This window comes from Oncorhynchus nerka, unplaced genomic scaffold (genome assembly GCF_034236695.1).
Source record: "Oncorhynchus nerka isolate Pitt River unplaced genomic scaffold, Oner_Uvic_2.0 unplaced_scaffold_1201, whole genome shotgun sequence".
Lineage (NCBI taxonomy): Eukaryota > Metazoa > Chordata > Actinopteri > Salmoniformes > Salmonidae > Oncorhynchus > Oncorhynchus nerka.
Genome location: NW_027040132.1, coordinates 1 through 19,211, shown reverse-complemented (window position 1 = coordinate 19,211; position 19,211 = coordinate 1). Strand labels below are relative to the sequence as shown.

The 19,211-nt window shown below is 36.1% G+C and overlaps 1 protein-coding gene across 2 annotated transcripts in view; it reads left to right on the top strand.

Annotated features, from left to right (window-relative positions):
* The window catches only part of LOC135569106 (CD9 antigen-like), a 64,813-nt gene extending 46,016 nt beyond the window's left edge, over positions 1–18,797 (top strand). For both annotated transcript variants that reach the window (XM_065015950.1, XM_065015951.1), the window contains exons 7-8: positions 18,003–18,086; positions 18,263–18,797. In XM_065015950.1, coding sequence (XP_064872022.1) covers positions 18,003–18,086; positions 18,263–18,328 — 150 coding nt within the window. In that variant the 3' untranslated portion in view covers positions 18,329–18,797. The remainder of the gene's footprint in view (positions 1–18,002; positions 18,087–18,262) is intronic.
* The last annotated feature ends 414 nt before the right edge of the window (positions 18,798–19,211 follow it).

The window sequence follows — 19,211 nt, the reverse complement described above, 5'->3', positions numbered from 1 at the left end:
AGGTGTATATTATAGGGTAGAGGTGTATATTACAGGGTAGAGGTGTATATTATAGGGTAGAGGTGTATATTATAGGGTAGAGGTGTATATTATAGGGTAGAGGTGTATATTATAGGGTAGAGGTGTATATTATAGGGTAGAGTGTGTATATTATAGGGTAGAGGTGTATATTATAGGGTTACAGGAGGTGTATATTATAGGGTAGAGGTGTATATTATAGGGTAGAGGTGTATATTATAGGGTGTGTATATTATAGGGTAGAGGTGTATATTATAGGGTAGAGGTGTATATTATAGGGTAGAGGTATATTATAGGGTAGAGGTGTATATTATAGGGTAGAGGTGTATATTATAGGGTAGAGGTGTATATTATAGGGTAGAGGTGTATATTATAGGGTAGAGGTGTATATTATAGGGTAGAGGTGTATATTATAGGGTAGAGGTGTATATTATAGGGTAGAGGTGTATATTATAGGGTAGAGGTGTATATTATAGGGTAGAGGTGTATATTACAGGGTAGAGGTGTATATTATAGGGTAGAGGTGTATATTATAGGGTAGATATTATAGGTGTATATTATAGGGTAGAGGTGTATATTATAGGGTAGAGGTGTATATTATAGGGTAGAGGTGTATATTATAGGGTGGAGGTGTATATTATAGGGTATATTAGGGTAGAGGTGTATATTATAGGGTAGAGGTGTATATTATAGGGTAGAGGTGTATATTACAGGGTAGAGGTGTGTATATTATAGGGTAGAGGTGTATATTATAGGGTAGAGGTGTATATTATAGGGTAGAGGTGTATATTATAGGGTAGAGGTGTATATTATAGGGTGTATATTATAGGGTAGAGGTGTATATTATAGGGTAGGGTAGGTGTATATTATAGGGTAGTATATTATAGGGTAGTGTATATTATAGGGTAGAGGTGTATATTATAGGGTAGAGGTGTATATTACAGGGTAGAGGTGTATATTATAGGGTAGAGGTGTATATTATAGGGTAGAGTGTATATTATAGGGTAGAGGTGTATATTATAGGGTAGAGGTGTATATTATAGGGTAGAGGTGTATATTATAGGGTAGAGGTGTATATTATAGGGTAGAGGTGTATATTATAGGGTAGAGGTGTATATTACAGGGTGTAGAGTGTATATTATAGGGTAGAGGTATATTATAGGGTAGAGTGTATATTATAGGGTAGAGGTGTATATTATAGGGTAGAGGTGTATATTATAGGGTAGAGGTGTATATTATAGGGTAGAAGTGTATATTATAGGGTAGAAGTGTATATTATAGGTGTATATTACAGGGTAGAGGTGTATATTATAGGGTAGAAGTGTATATTACAGGGTGTAGGGTAGGTGTATATTATAGGGTAGAGGTGTATATTATAGGGTAGAGGTGTATATTATAGGGTAGAGGTGTATATTATAGGGTAGAGGTGTATATTATAGGGTAGAGGTGTATATTATAGGGTAGAGGTGTATATTATAGGGTAGAGGTGTATATTATAGGGTAGAGGTGTATATTACAGGGTAGAGGTGTATATTATAGGGGTAGAGGTGTATATTATAGGGTAGAGGTGTATATTATAGGGTAGAGGTGTATATTATAGGGTAGAAGTGTATATTATAGGGTAGAGGTGTATATTATAGGGTAGAGGTGTATATTATAGGGTAGAGGTGTATATTATAGGGTAGAGGTGTATATTATAGGGTAGAGGTGTATATTATAGGGTAGAGGTGTATATTATAGGGTAGAGTATATTATAGGGTGTATATTATAGGGTAGAGGTGTATATTATAGGGTAGAGGTGTATATTATAGGGTAGAGGTGTATATTATAGGGTAGAGGTGTATATTATAGGGTAGAGGTGTATATTATAGGGTATATTATAGGAGGTGTATATTATAGGGTAGAGGTGTATATTATAGGGTAGAGGTGTATATTATAGGGTAGAGGTGTATATTATAGGGTAGAAGTGTATATTATAGGGTAGAGGTGTATATTATAGGGTAGAGGTGTATATTATAGGGTAGGGTGTATATTATAGGGTAGAGGTGTATATTATAGGGTAGAGGTGTATATTATAGGGTAGAGGTGTATATTATAGGGTAGAGGTGTATATTATAGGGTAGAGGTGTATATTATAGGGTAGAGGTGTATATTATAGGGTAGAGGTGTATATTATAGGGTAGAGGTGTATATTATAGGGTAGAGGTGTATATTATAGGGTAGAGGTGTATATTATAGGGTAGAGGTGTATATTATAGGGTAGAGGTGTATATTATAGGGTATTATAGGTGAGTGTATATTATAGGGTATATTATAGGGTAGAGGTGTATATTATAGGGTAGAGGTGTATATTATAGGGTAGAGGTGTATATTATAGGGTATTATAGAGGTGTATATTATAGGGTAGAGGGGTGTATATTACAGGGTAGAAGTGTATATTATAGGGTAGGTAGAGGTGTATATTATAGGGTAGAGGTGTATATTATAGAGGTGTAGGGTGTATATTATAGGGTAGAGGTGTATATTATAGGGTAGGGTAGGTGTATATTATAGGGTAGAGGTGTATATTATAGGGTAGAGGTGTATATTATAGGGTAGAGGTGTATATTATAGGGTAGAGGTGTATATTATAGGGTAGAGGTGTATATTATAGGGTAGAGGTGTATATTATAGGGTAGAGGTGTATATTATAGGGTAGAGGTGTATATTATAGGGTAGAGGTGTATATTATAGGGTAGAGGTGTATATTATAGGGTAGAGGTGTATATTATAGGGTGTATATTAGGTGTATATTATAGGGTAGAGGTGTATATTATAGGGTAGAGGGGTAGAGGTGTATATTATAGGGTAGGAGGTGTATATTACAGGGTAGAGGTGTATATTATAGGGTAGAGGTGTATATTATAGGGTAGAGGTGTATATTACAGGGTAGAGGTGTATATTATAGGGTAGAGGTGTATATTATAGGGTAGAGGTGTATATTATAGGGTGGAGGTGTATATTACAGGGTAGAGGTGTATATTATAGGGTGGAGGTGTATATTATAGGGTAGAGGTGTATATTATAGGGTAGAGGTGTATATTATAGGGTAGAGGTGTATATTACAGGGTAGAGGTGTATATTATAGGGTAGAGGTGTATATTACAGGGTAGAGGTGTATATTACAGGGTAGAGGTGTATATTATAGGGTGGAGGTGTATATTATAGGGTAGAGGTGTATATTACAGGGTAGAGGTGTATATTATAGGGTGGAGGTGTATATTACAGGGTAGAGGTGTATATTATAGGGTAGAGGTGTATATTATAGGGTAGAGGTGTATATTATATTATAGGTAGAGAGGTGTATATTATAGGGTAGAGAGTGTATATTACAGGGTAGAGGTGTATATTATAGGGTATATTATAGGGTGGAGGTGTATATTACAGGGTAGTATATTATAGGGTGGTGTATATTACAGGGTAGAGGTGTATATTACAGGGTAGAGGTGTATATTATAGGGTAGAAGTGTATATTATAGGGTAGAGGTGTATATTATAGGGTAGAGGTGTATATTATAGGGTAGAGGTGTATATTATAGGGTAGAGGTGTATATTATAGGGTAGAGGTGTATATTATAGGGTAGAGGTGTATATTATAGGGTAGAGGTGTATATTATAGGGTAGAGGTGTATATTATAGGGTAGAGGTGTATATTATAGGGTAGAGGTGTATATTATAGGGTAGAGGTGTATATTATAGGGTAGAGGTGTATATTATAGGGTAGAGGTGTATATTATAGGGTAGAGGTGTATATTATAGGGTAGAGGTGTATATTACAGGGTAGAGGTGTATATTATAGGGTAGGGTAGAGTGTATATTATAGGGTAGAGGTGTATATTATAGGGTAGAGGTGTATATTATAGGGTAGGTGTATATTATAGGGTAGTGTATATTACAGGGTAGAGGTGTATATTATAGGGTAGAGGTGTATATTATAGGGTAGAGGTGTATATTATAGGGTAGAGGTGTATATTATAGGGTAGAGGTGTATATTATAGGGTAGAGGTGTATATTACAGGGTAGAGGTGTATATTATAGGGTAGAGGTGTATATTATAGGGTAGAGGTGTATATTATAGGGTAGAGGTGTATATTATAGGGTAGAGGTGTATATTATAGGGTAGAGGTGTATATTATAGGGTAGGTGTAGGTGTATATTATAGGGTAGAGGTGTATATTATAGGGTAGATTACAGGTGTATATTATAGGGTAGAGGTGTATATTACAGGGTAGAGGTGTATATTATAGGGTAGAGGTGTATATTATAGGGTAGAGGTGTATATTATAGGGTAGAGGTGTATATTATAGGGTAGAGGTGTATATTATAGGGTAGAGGTGTATATTACAGGGTAGAGGTATATTATGTATATTATAGGGTAGAGGTGTATATTATAGGGTAGAGGTGTATATTATAGGGTAGAGGTGTATATTATAGGGTAGAGGTGTATATTATAGGGTAGAGGTGTATATTATAGGGTAGAGGTGTATATTATAGGGTAGAGGTGTATATTATAGGGTAGAGGTGTATATTATAGGGTAGAGTGTATATTATAGGGTAGAGGTGTATATTATAGGGTAGAGGTGTATATTATAGGGTAGAGGTGTATATTACAGGGTAGAAGTGTATATTATAGGGTAGAGGTGTATATTATAGGGTAGAGGTGTATATTATAGGGTAGAGGTGTATATTATAGGGTAGAGGTGTATATTATAGGGTAGAGGTGTATATTATAGGGTAGAGGTGTATATTATAGGGTAGAGGTGTATATTACAGGGTAGGGTAGGTGTATATTATAGGGTAGAGGTGTATATTATAGGGTAGAGGTGTATATTATAGGGTAGAGGTGTATATTATAGGGTAGAGGTGTATATTATAGGGTAGAGGTGTATATTATAGGGTAGAGGTGTATATTATAGGGTAGAGGTGTATATTATAGGGTAGAGGTGTATATTATAGGGTAGAGTGTATATTACAGGGTAGAGGTGTATATTATAGGGTAGAGGTATATTACAGTGTATATTATAGGGTAGAAGTGTATATTATAGGGTAGGGTAGAGGTGTATATTATAGGGTAGAGGTGTATATTATAGGGTAGGGTGTATATTATAGGGTAGAGGTGTATATTATAGGGTAGAGGTGTATATTATAGGGTAGTAGAGGTGTATATTATAGGGTATATTATAGGGTAGAGGTGTATATTATAGGGTAGAGGTGTATATTATAGGGTAGAGGTGTATATTATAGGGTAGAGGTGTATATTATAGGGTAGAGGTGTATATTATAGGGTAGAGGTGTATATTATAGGGTAGAGGTGTATATTATAGGGTAGAGGTGTATATTATAGGGTAGAGGTGTATATTATAGGGTAGAGGTGTATATTATAGGGTAGAGGTGTATATTATAGGGTAGAGGTGTATATTATAGGGTAGAGGTGTATATTATAGGGTAGAGGTGTATATTATAGGGTAGGGGGTAGAGGTGTATATTATAGGGTAGAGGTGTATATTATAGGGTAGAGGTGTATATTATAGGGTAGAGGTGTATATTATAGGGTAGTGTATATTATAGGTGTATATTATAGGGTAGAGGTGTATATTATAGGGTAGGGTAGGTGTATATTATAGGGTAGAGGTGTGTATATTATAGGGTAGAGTGTATATTATAGGGTAGAGGTGTATATTATAGGGTATATATTATAGGGAGGTAGAGGTGTATATTATATTATAGGGTAGAGGTGTATATTATAGGGTAGAGGTGTATATTATAGGGTAGAGGTGTATATTATAGGTAGAGGTGTATATTATAGGGTAGAGGTGTATATTATAGGGTAGAGGTGTATATTATAGGGTAGAGTGTATATTATAGGGTAGAGGTGTATATTACAGGGTAGAGTGTATATTATAGGGTAGAGGTGTATATTATAGGGTAGAGGTGTATATTATAGGGTAGAGGTGTATATTATAGGGTAGAGGTGTATATTATAGGGTGTATATTATAGGGTAGGTGTATATTACAGGGTAGAGGTGTATATTATAGGGTAGAGGTGTATATTATAGGGTAGAGGTGTATATTATAGGGTAGAGGTGTATATTATAGGGTAGAGGTGTATATTATAGGGTAGAGGTGTATATTATAGGGTAGAGGTGTATATTATAGGGTAGAGGTGTATATTATAGGGTAGAGGTGTATATTATAGGGTAGAGGTGTATATTATAGGGTAGAGGTGTATATTATAGGGTAGAGGTGTAGGGTGTATATTATAGGGTAGAGGTGTATATTATAGGGTAGAGGTGTATATTATAGGGTAGAGGTGTATATTATAGGGTAGGGTGTATATTATAGGGTAGTGTATATTATAGGGTAGAGGTGTATATTATAGGGTAGAGGTGTATATTATAGGGTAGAGGTGTATATTATAGGGTATATTATATTATAGGGTAGAGGTGTATATTATAGGGTGTATATTATAGGGTAGTGTATATTACAGGGTAGAGGTGTATATTATAGGGTAGAGGTGTATATTATAGGGTAGAGGTGTATATTATAGGGTAGAGTATTATAGGGTAGGTGTATATTATAGGGTAGAGGTGTATATTATAGGGTAGAGGTGTATATTATAGAGGGTTAGGGTAGAGGTGTATATTATAGGGTAGAGGTGTATATTATAGGGTAGAGTGTATATTACAGGGTAGAGGTGTATATTATAGGGTAGAAGTGTATATTATAGGGTAGAGGTGTATATTATAGGGTAGAGGTGTATATTATAGGGTAGAGGTGTATATTATAGGGTAGAGGTGTATATTATAGGGTAGAGGTGTATATTATAGGGTAGAGGTGTATATTATAGGGTAGAGGTGTATATTATAGGGTAGAGGTGTATATTACAGGGTAGAGGTGTATATTATAGGGTAGGGTGTATATTATAGGGTAGAGGTGTATATTATAGGGTAGAGGTGTATATTATAGGGTAGAGGTGTATATTATAGGGTAGAGGTGTATATTATAGGGTAGAGGTGTATATTATAGGGTAGAGGTGTATATTATAGGGTAGAGGTGTATATTATAGGGTAGAGGTGTATATTATAGGGTAGAGGTGTATATTATAGGGGAGGTGTATATTATAGGGTGAGGTGTATATTATAGGGTAGAGGTGTATATTATAGGGTAGAGGTGTATATTATAGGGTAGAGGTGTATATTATAGGGTAGAGGTGTATATTATAGGGTAGAGGTGTATATTATAGGGTAGAGGTGTATATTATAGGGTAGAGGTGTATATTATAGGGTAGAGGTGTATATTATAGGGTAGAGGTGTATATTATAGGGTAGAGGTGTATATTATAGGGTAGAGGTGTATATTATAGGGTAGAGGTGTATATTACAGGGTAGAGGTGTATATTACAGGGTATGTATTTATAGGGTAGAGGTGTATATTACAGGGTAGAGGTGTATATTATAGGGTAGAGGTGTATATTATAGGGTGGAGGTGTATATTATAGGGTAGAGGTGTATATTACAGGGTAGAGGTGTATATTATAGGGTAGAGGTGTATATTACAGGAAGTGTATAGGTGTGTATATTATAGGGTAGGGGTGTATATTATAGGGTAGGGTAGAGGTGTATATTATAGGGTAGAGGTGTATATTATAGGGTAGAGGTGTATATTATAGGGTAGAGGTGTATATTATAGGGTAGAGGTGTATATTATAGGGTAGAGGTGTATATTATAGGGTGTATATTACAGGTGTATATTATAGGGTAGAGGTGTATATTATAGGGTAGAGGTGTATATTATAGGGTAGAGGTGTATATTATAGGGTAGAGGTGTATATTATAGGGTAGAGGTGTATATTATAGGGTAGAGGTGTATATTATAGGGTAGAGGTGTATATTATAGGGTAGAGCCCTATATTACAGGGTCCCTGTATATTATAGGGTACATAGGGTAGGTGTATCCATTATAGGGTAGAGGTGTATATTATAGGGTATAATAGGGTGTATATTATAGGGTAGAGGTGTATATTACAGGGTAGGTGTATATTACAGGGTAGAGGTGTATATTACAGGGTAGAGGTGTATATTATAGGGTAGAGGTGTATATTATAGGGTAGAGGTGTATATTATAGGGTAGAGGTGTATATTATAGGAAGGTGTATATTATAGGGTAGAGGTGTATATTATAGGTATATTACAGGGTAGGGTAGAGGTGTATATTACAGGGTAGAGGTGTATATTATAGGGTAGAGGTGTATATTATAGGGTAGAGGTGTATATTATAGGGTAGACATATTATAGGGTAGAGTGTATATTATAGGGTGCATTATTACAGGGTAGAGTGTATAAGTAGGGTAGGGTGTATATTACAGGGTGGAGTGTATATTACAGGGTAGAGGTGTATATTATAGGGTGAGAGGTGTATATTACAGGTAGAAGTGTATATTATAGGTAGAGGTGTATATTATAGGGTGGAGGTGTATATTATAGGGTAGAGGTGTATATTACAGGAAGGTGTATATTATAGGGTAGAGGTGTATATTATAGGGTAGAGTGTATATTATAGGGTAGAGGTGTATATTATAGGGTGGACTGTATATTAGGGTAGATGGGTAGAGGTGTATATTAAGGGTCGAGGTGTATATTACTGGGTAGGGCTGTATATTATAGGGTAGCCCTCAAGTGTATATTATAGGGTAGGTATATTATAGGGTATATTATGGGTAGGTGTGTATATTATCAGGGTAGAACTGTATATTATAGGGTAGAGGTATATTATAGGGTAGAGGTGTATATGGTAGAGTGTATATTACAGGGTAGAGGTGTATATTACAGGGTAGAGGTATATTATAGGGTAGAGGTGAGGGTAGAGGTGTATATTACAGGGTAGATATATTACCGGGTAGAGGTGTATATTCAGGGTAGAAGTGTATATTATAGGGTGAGGTGTCATTATAGGGTAGAGGTGTATATTACAGGGAGGTGAGAGTATATTACAGGGTAAGGTGTATATTATAAGGTATATTATAGGGTAGAAGTGTATATTATAGGGTAGAGGTGTATATTACAGGGTAGAGTGTATATTATAGGGTGGCTGTATATTACTGCCAATATTACAGGGTAGAGGTGTATATTATAGGGTAGAGTGTATATTACTAGAGGTGTATATTATAATAGAGGTGTATATTATAGGGTAGAGGTGTATATTACAGGGTAGAATATTATAGGGTTGTATAACAATGTATATTACAGGGTAGAGGTGTATATTATAGGGTGGAGGTGTATATTATAGGGTAGAGGTGTATATTATAGGGTGGAGGTGTATATTATAGGGTAGAGGTGTATATTACAGGGTAGAAGGTGTATATTATAGGGTAGAGGTGTATATTATAGGGTAAGAGGTGTATATTACAGAGGTGTATATTACAGGGTAGAGGTGTATATTATAGGGTGGAGTGTATATTATAGGGTAGAGGTGTATATTACATACTGTATATTATAGGGTATGTATATTACAGGGTACTGTATATTACAGGGTAGCTAGGGTGGAGGTGTATATTACAGAAGTGTATATTACAGGGTCAGGTGTATATTATGTACATGTATATTATAGGGTATGTATATTACAGGGTGTGTATATTACAGGGTAGAGGTGTATTTATAGGGTGTGTATATTACAGGTAGAGGTGTATATTATAGGGTATGTATATTATAGGGTAGGGTGTATATTATAGGGTGGGGTGTAACTAGGGTAAGCACAAGAGGTGTATATTACAGGGTAGAGGTGTATATTACATCTGTAGAGGTGTATATTATAGGGTAGACATATTATAGAGGTGTATTTGATTATGATTTGAGGTGTATATTATAGGGTAGAGGTGTATATTATAGGGTAGAGGTGTATATTACAGGGTAGAGGTGTATATTATAGGGTAGAGGTGTATATTATAGGGTAGAGGTGTATATTATAGGGTAGAGGTGTATATTATAGGGTAGAGTGTATATTATAGGGTAGAGGTGTATATTATAGGGTGTATATTATAGGGTAGAGGTGTATATTACAGGGTAGAGGTGTATATTATAGGGTAGAGGTGTATATTATATTATATTACAGGGTAGAGGTGTATATTATAGGGTAGAGGTGTATATTATAGGGTAGAGGTGTATATTATAGGGTAGAGGTGTATATTATAGGGTGAGGTGTATATTATAGGGTAGAGGTGTATATTATAGGGTGGAGGTGTATATTATAGGGTTAGGTGTATATTATAGGGTATATTATAGGGTGTATATTATAGGGTAGAGGTGTATATTATAGGGTAGAGGTGTATATTATAGGGTAGAGGTGTATATTATAGGGTAGAGTGTATATTATAGGGTAGAGGTGTATATTATAGGGTAGAGGTGTATATTATAGGGTAGAGGTGTATATTATAGGGTAGAGTGTATATTATAGGGTAGAGGTGTATATTATAGGGTAGAGGTGTATATTATAGGGTAGAGGTGTATATTATAGGGTAGAGGTGTATATTATAGGGTAGAGGTGTATATTATAGGGTAGAGTGTATATTACAGGGTAGAGGTGTATATTATAGGGTAGAGGTGTATATTATAGGGTAGAGGTGTATATTATAGGGTAGAGGTGTATATTATAGGGTAGAGGTGTATATTATAGGGTAGAGGTGTATATTATAGGGTAGAGGTGTATATTATAGGGTAGAGGTGTATATTATAGGGTAGAGGTGTATATTATAGGGTAGAGGTGTATATTATAGGGTAGAGGTGTATATTATAGGGTAGAAGTGTATATTATAGGGTAGAGGTGTATATTATAGGGTAGAGGTGTATATTATAGGGTAGAGGTGTATATTATAGGGTAGAGGTGTATATTACAGGGTAGAAGTGTATATTATAGGGTAGGGTAGAGAGTGTATATTATAGGGTGTATATTACAGGGTAGAGTGTATATTATAGGGTAGAGGTGTATATTATAGGGTAGAGGTGTATATTATAGGGTAGAGGTGTATATTATAGGGTAGAGGTGTATATTATAGGGTAGAGGTGTATATTATAGGGTAGAGGTGTATATTACAGGGTAGAGGTGTATATTATAGGGTAGAGGTGTATATTATAGGGTAGGGTGTATATTATAGGGTAGAGTGTATATTATAGGGTAGAGGTGTATATTATAGGGTAGAGGTGTATATTATAGGGTAGAGGTGTATATTACAGGGTAGAGGTGTATATTATAGGGTAGAGGTGTATATTATAGGGTAGGTGTATATTATAGGGTAGAGGTGTATATTATAGGGTAGAAGTGTATATTATAGGGTAGAGGTGTATATTACAGGGTAGAGGTGTATATTATAGGGTGGAGGTGTATATTACAGGGTAGAGGTGTATATTACAGGGTAGAGGTGTATATTATAGGGTAGAAGTGTATATTATAGGGTGGAGGTGTATATTATAGGGTAGAGGTGTATATTATAGGGTAGAGGTGTATATTATAGGGTAGAGGTGTATATTATAGGGTAGAGGTGTATATTATAGGGTAGAGGTGTATATTACAGGGTAGAGGTGTATATTATAGGGTAGAGGTGTATATTATAGTGTATATTATAGGGTAGAGGTGTATATTATAGGGTAGAGGTGTATATTACAGGGTAGAGGTGTGTATATTATAGGGTAGAGGTGTATATTATAGGGTAGGGTGTATATTATAGGGTAGAGGTGTATATTATAGGGTAGAGGTGTATATTATAGGGTAGAGGTGTATATTACAGGGTAGAGGTGTATATTATAGGGTAGAGGTGTATATTATAGGGTAGAGGTGTATATTATAGGGTAGAGTGTATATTATAGGGTAGAGGTGTATATTACAGGGTAGAGGTGTATATTATAGGGTAGAGGTGTATATTATAGGGTAGAGGTGTATATTATAGGGTAGAGGTGTATATTATAGGGTAGAGGTGTATATTACAGGGTAGAGGTGTATATTATAGGGTAGAGGTGTATATTATAGGGGTAGGGTATATTATAGGGTGGAAGTGTATATTATAGGGTAGAGGTGTATATTATAGGGTGGAGGTGTATATTATAGGGTAGAGGTGTATATTACAGGGTAGAGGTGTATATTACAGGGTAGAGGTGTATATTACAGGGTAGAAGTGTATATTATAGGGTAGAGGTGTATATTATAGGGTAGAGGTGTATATTATAGGGTAGAGGTGTATATTATAGGGTAGAGGTGTATATTATAGGGTAGAGGGTGTATATTATAGGGTAGAGGTGTATATTACAGGGTAGAGGTGTATATTATAGGGTAGAGGTGTATATTATAGGGTAGAGTGTATATTATAGGGTAGATATTATAGGTGTATATTATAGGGTAGAGGTGTATATTATAGGGTGGAGGTGTATATTACAGGGTACAGGGTAGAGGTGTATATTATAGGGTAGAGGTGTATATTATAGGGTAGAGGTGTATATTACAGGGTAGAGTATATTACAGGGTAGAGGTGTATATTATAGGGTAGAGGTGTATATTATAGGGTAGAGGTGTATATTACAGGGTAGAGGTGTATATTACAGGGTAGAGGTGTATATTATAGGGTAGAGGTGTATATTATAGGGTAGAGGTGTATATTATAGGGTAGAGGTGTATATTATAGGGTAGAGGTGTATATTATAGGGTAGAGGTGTATATTACAGGGTAGAGGTGTATATTATAGGGTAGAGGTGTATATTACAGGGTAGAGGTGTATATTACAGGGTAGAGGTGTATATTACAGGGTAGAGGTGTATATTACAGGGTAGAGTGTATATTATAGGGTAGAGGTGTATATTATAGGGTAGAGGTGTATATTATAGGGTAGAGGTGTATATTACAGGGTAGAGGTGTATATTACAGGGTAGATGTATATTACAGGGTAGGGTGTATATTACAGGGTAAGGGTGTATATTATAGGGTAGAGGTGTATATTACAGGGTAGAGGTGTATATTATAGGGTAGAGGTGTATATTATAGGGTAGAGGTGTATATTATAGGGTAGAGGTGTATATTATAGGGTAGAGGTGTATATTATAGGGTAGAGGTGTATATTATAGGGTAGAGGTGTATATTATAGGGTAGAGGTGTATATTATAGGGTAGAGGTGTATATTATAGGGTAGAGTGTATATTATAGGGTAGAGGTGTATATTATAGGGTAGAGGTGTATATTATAGGGTGGAGGTGTATATTATAGGGTAGAGGTGTATATTATAGGGTAGAGGTGTATATTATAGGGTAGAGGTGTATATTATAGGGTAGAGGTGTATATTATAGGGTAGAGGTGTATATTATAGGGTAGAGGTGTATATTACAGGGTAGAAATGTATATTACAGGGTAGGTGTATATTATAGGGTAGAGGTGTATATTATAGGGTAGAGGTGTATATTATAGGGTAGAGGTGTATATTATAGGGTAGAGGTGTATATTATAGGGTAGGTATATTATAGGGTAGGTGTATATTACAGGGTAGAGGTGTATATTATAGGGTAGAGGTGTATATTATAGGGTAGAGGTGTATATTATAGGGTAGAGGTGTATATTATAGGGTAGAGGTATATTATAGGGTAGAGGTGTATATTATAGGGTAGAGGTGTATATTACAGGGTAGAGTGTATATTACAGGGTAGAGGTGTATATTATAGGGTAGAGGTGTATATTATAGGGTAGAGGTGTATATTACAGGGTAGAGGTGTATATTATAGGGTAGAGGTGTATATTATAGGGTAGAGGTGTATATTATAGGGTAGAGGTGTATATTATAGGGTAGAGGTGTATATTACAGGGTAGAGGTGTATATTATAGGGTAGAGGTGTATATTATAGGGTAGAGGTGTATATTATAGGGTAGAGGTGTATATTATAGGGTAGAGGTGTATATTATAGGGTAGAGGTGTATATTACAGGGTAGAGGTGTATATTATAGGTAGAGGTGTATATTACAGGGTAGAGGTGTATATTATAGGGTAGAGGTGTATATTATAGGGTAGAGGTGTATATTACAGGGTAGAGGTGTATATTATAGGGTGGAGGTGTATATTATAGGGTAGAGGTGTATATTATAGGGTAGAGGTGTATATTATAGGGTATATATTACAGGGTAGAGGTGTATATTATACAGGGTAGAGTGTATATTATAGGGTGGAGGTGTATATTACAGGGTAGAGGTGTATATTATAGGGTAGAGGTGTATATTACAGGGTAGAGGTGTATATTATAGGGTGTATATTATAGGGTAGAGTGTATATTATAGGGTAGAGGTGTATATTACAGGGTAGAGGTGTATATTACAGGGTAGAGTGTATATTATAGGGTGGAGTGTATATTATAGGGTAGAGGTGTATATTATAGGGTAGAGGTGTATATTACAGGGTAGAGGTGTATATTATAGGGTAGAGGTGTATATTATAGGGTAGAGGTGTATATTACAGGGTAGAAGTGTATATTATAGGGTAGAGGTGTATATTACAGGGTAGAGGTGTATATTACAGGGTAGAGTATATTATAGTGTATATTATAGGGTGGGTAAGATATTATAGGGTGTATATTATAGGGTAGAGGTGTATATTACAGGGTAGAGGTGTATATTATAGGTGTATATACAGAGGTAGGTGTATATTACAGGGTAGAGGTGTATATTACAGGGTAGAGGTGTATATTATAGGGTGTAGGTGTATATTATTAGGGTAGAGGTGTATATTACAGGGTATATATTACAGGGTAGAGGTGTATATTACAGGGTGGAGGTGTATATTACAGGGTAGAGGTGTATATTATAGGGTAGAGGTGTATATTATAGGGTATATTATAGGGTAGAGGTGTATATTATAGGGTAGAGGTGTATATTACAGGGTAGAGGTGTATATTATAGGGTGGAGGTGTATATTATAGGGTAGTGTATATTACAGGGTAGAGGTGTATATTACAGGGTGAGGTGTATATTACAGGGTAGAGGTGTATATTATAGGGTAGAGGTGTATATTATAGGGTAGGGGTGTATATTATAGAGGTGTATATTACAGGGTAGAGGTGTATATTATAGGGTAGAGGTGTATATTACAGGGTAGAGGTGTATATTACAGGGTAGAGGTGTATATTACAGGGTAGAGGTGTATATTATAGGGTAGAGGTGTATATTATAGGGTAGAGGTGTATATTACAGGGTAGAGGTGTATATTACAGGGTAGAGGTGTATATTACAGGGTAGAAGTGTATATTATAGGGTAGAGGTGTATATTACAGGGTAGAGGTGTATATAATAGGTTAGAGGTGTATATTATAGGGTAGAGGTGTATATTATAGGGTAGAGGTGTATATTACAGGGTAGAGGTGTATATTACAGGGTAGGGTAGGGTGTATATTACAGGGTAGAGGTGTATATTATAGGGTAGAGGTGTATATTATAGGGTAGGAGGTGTATATTATAGGGTAGAGGTGTATATTATAGGGTAGAGGTGTATATTATAGGGTAGAGGTGTATATTACAGGGTAGGGTAGAGGTGTATATTATAGGGTAGAAGTGTATATTATAGGGTAGAGGTGTATATTACAGGGTAGAGGTGTATATTACAGGGTAGTATATTATAGGGTAGAGGTGTATATTATAGGGTAGAGGTGTATATTATAGGGTAGAGGTGTATATTATAGGGTAGAGGTGTATATTACAGGGTAGAGGTGTATATTACAGGGTAGAGGTGTATATTATAGGGTAGAGGTGTATATTATAGGGTATATTACAGGGTAGGTGTATATTATAGGGTAGAGGTGTATATTATAGGGTAGAGGTGTATATTATAGGGTGTATATTATAGGGTGTATATTATAGGGTAGAGGTGTATATTATAGGGTAGAGGTGTATATTATAGGGTAGAGGTGTATATTATAGGGTAGAGGTGTATATTATAGGGTAGAGGTGTATATTATAGGGTAGAGGTGTATATTATAGGGTAGAGGTGTATATTACAGGGTAGAGGTGTATATTACAGGGTAGAGGTGTATATTACAGGGTAGAGGTGGGTATATTACAGGGTAGAGGTGTATATTATAGGGTAGAGGTGTATATTACAGGGTAGAGGTGTATATTATAGGGTAGAGGTGTATATTACAGGGTAGAGGTGTATATTATAGGGTAGAGGTGTATATTATAGGGTAGGAGGTGTATATTATAGGGTAGAGGTGTATATTATAGGGTAGAGGTGTATATTATAGGGTAGAGGTGTATATTATTAGGGTAGAGGTGTATATTATAGGGTAGAGGTGTATATTATAGGGTAGAGGTGTATATTATAGGGTAGAGGTGTATATTATAGGGTAGAGGTGTATATTATAGGGTAGAGGTGTATATTACAGGGTAGAGGTGTATATTACAGGGTAGAGGTGTATATTATAGGGTAGAGGTGTATATTATAGGGTAGAGGTGTATATTATAGGGTAGAGTGTATATTATAGGGTAGAGGTGTATATTATAGGGTAGAGGTGTATATTATAGGGTAGAGGTGTATATTATAGGGTGTGTATATTATAGGGTAGAGGTGTATATTATAGGGTAGAGGTGTATATTATAGGGTAGAGGTGTATATTACAGGGTGTATATTATAGGTGTATATTATAGGGTAGAGGTGTATATTATAGGGTAGAGGTGTATATTATAGGGTAGAGGTGTATATTATAGGGTAGAGGTGTATATTATAGGGTAGAGGTGTATATTATAGGGTAGAGGTGTATATTATAGGGTAGAGGTGTATATTATAGGGTAGAGGTGTATATTATAGGGTAGAGGTGTATATTATAGGGTAGAGGTGTATATTATAGGGTAGAGGTGTATATTATAGGGTAGAGGTGTATATTATAGGGTAGAGGTGTATATTATAGGGTAGAGGTGTATATTACAGGGTAGAGGTGTATATTATAGGGTAGAGGTGTATATTATAGGGTAGAGGTGTATATTATAGGGTAGAGGTGTATATTATAGGGTAGAGGTGTATATTATAGGGTAGATATTATAGGTGTATATTATAGGGTAGAGGTGTATATTATAGGGTGGAGGTGTATATTATAGGGTAGAGGTGTATATTACAGGGTAGAGGTGTATATTATAGGGTAGAGGTGTATATTACAGGGTAGAGGTGTATATTACAGGGTAGAGGTGTATATTATAGGGTAGAGGTGTATATTATAGGGTAGAGGTGTATATTACAGGGTAGGAGGTGTATATTATAGGGTAGGGTAGGTGTATATTATAGGGTAGAGGTGTATATTATAGGGTAGAGGTGTATATTATAGGGTAGAGGTGTATATTATAGGGTAGGAGGTGTATATTATAGGGTAGAGGTGTATATTATAGGGTAGAGGTGTATATTATAGGGTAGAGGTGTATATTATAGGGTAGAGGTGTATATTATAGGGTAGAGGTGTATATTATAGGGTAGAGGTGTATATTATAGGGTAGAGGTGTATATTATAGGGTAGAGGTGTATATTATAGGGTAGAGTGTATATTATAGGGTAGAGGTGTATATTATAGGTGTATATTATAGGGTAGAGGTGTATATTATAGGGTAGAGGTGTATATTACAGGGTAGAGGTGTATATTATAGGGTAGAGGTGTATATTACAGGGTAGAGGTGTATATTATAGGGTAGAGGTGTATATTACAGGGTAGAGGTGTATATTATAGGGTAGAGGTGTATATTACAGGGTAGAGGTGTATATTATAGGGTAGAGGTGTATATTACAGGGTAGAGGTGTATATTACAGGGTAGAGGTGTATATTATAGGGTAGAGGTGTATATTACAGGGTAGAGGTGTATATTATAGGGTAGAGGTGTATATTACAGGGTAGAGGTGTATATTACAGGGTAAAAGTGTTGTAGCAGTGTGTAATCTCAGTGTGTTGTTCTGTCAGAGTTGCCCAGCGGCCATTGATGAGGTGTTCAACTCTAAACTCCATATCATTGGAGGAGTGGGCATCGGAATTGGAGTCCTCATGGTGAGAACAGCCAATCAACTCTCTCTCCTGTCTCGCTGTCATTCACTCCTCTTTTTTCTATCTGTCCTTCACTCCTCTCTCCTCTCCTTCCTCTCTCCTCCACCCCTCTCCCTCTCTCTCCTCTGTCCTCTCCTTCCTCTTGTCCTCTAATGATATGTCGTTTCTCTTCTGTCCAGATCTTTGGGATGATCTTCAGCATGCTGCTGTGCTGTGCCATCAGGAGGTCCCGTGACATCATGTAGACTCTGCCATTCCGTGCACTTAACTTATCTGTGTGTCTCTCCTCAATAGATGTTAAATGCTCACTAGGTTTGTACTGCCATTCGAGATAGTTGTCAGTTTTAGGCTGGCAGCCAACCAGCCAGCCAGCCAGCCAACCAGCCAGCCAGTCAGGCTCTACCCTGGATGGAAACTCAGTCTCCTGTGAATGTGTGGAGCTGTGCTGAGGTTTCTGGCTGTGTAACAATGTAATCAGTGTATCGTTTCATCACTGTAGAAGCAAAACGCCTTCAAATCTGCCAGAATGTAATCTGTTGTATGTGCTTTAAAAACCTGACTATGTTTCTCCTCATATTGCCTGTTTGTTCAGCTACATGGACTGTAACAACTTTATGGCAGAGTTTTTATAAACATTTTTATTGCAACTATTTTGATGAACTAAGATGTATATTTCTTTGAATTGCCAAATAAAATAAATTAATATGGATGTTAGACTGTGAGTGACTGTGGAGTTGGATGTGGGGATTAGATGTAGGGAACAGAAGAACTCTCTTCAATGGTTTATGTTCAACTCAACATACCAAACATCTGGTCTGGTCATTCACTTCAGAAACACCCCAGAACAAAAGGTGTTTATTGGGATTGTCCTGGAGAAAGAGAGGAGAGCTTTCCGCTAGATGGGCCAGCCGCAAAGTAAAAAACGGCTAAACTGTAAACAAAACGTATGAAAACTAAAATGAGCTTGTTTAAGATTACGCATAGTGTTAGCAGTGTGATTAAAATCAGGATGTGTGGCTGAGCCAGCTAGTAGAGCTGCCTCCAGGACAATATTCATCCCAATAAATGGCCAACCAGCAACGATGTCCCTGGTTAACTGGTGTCCCTGGTTAACTAGTCCTTAGAAAT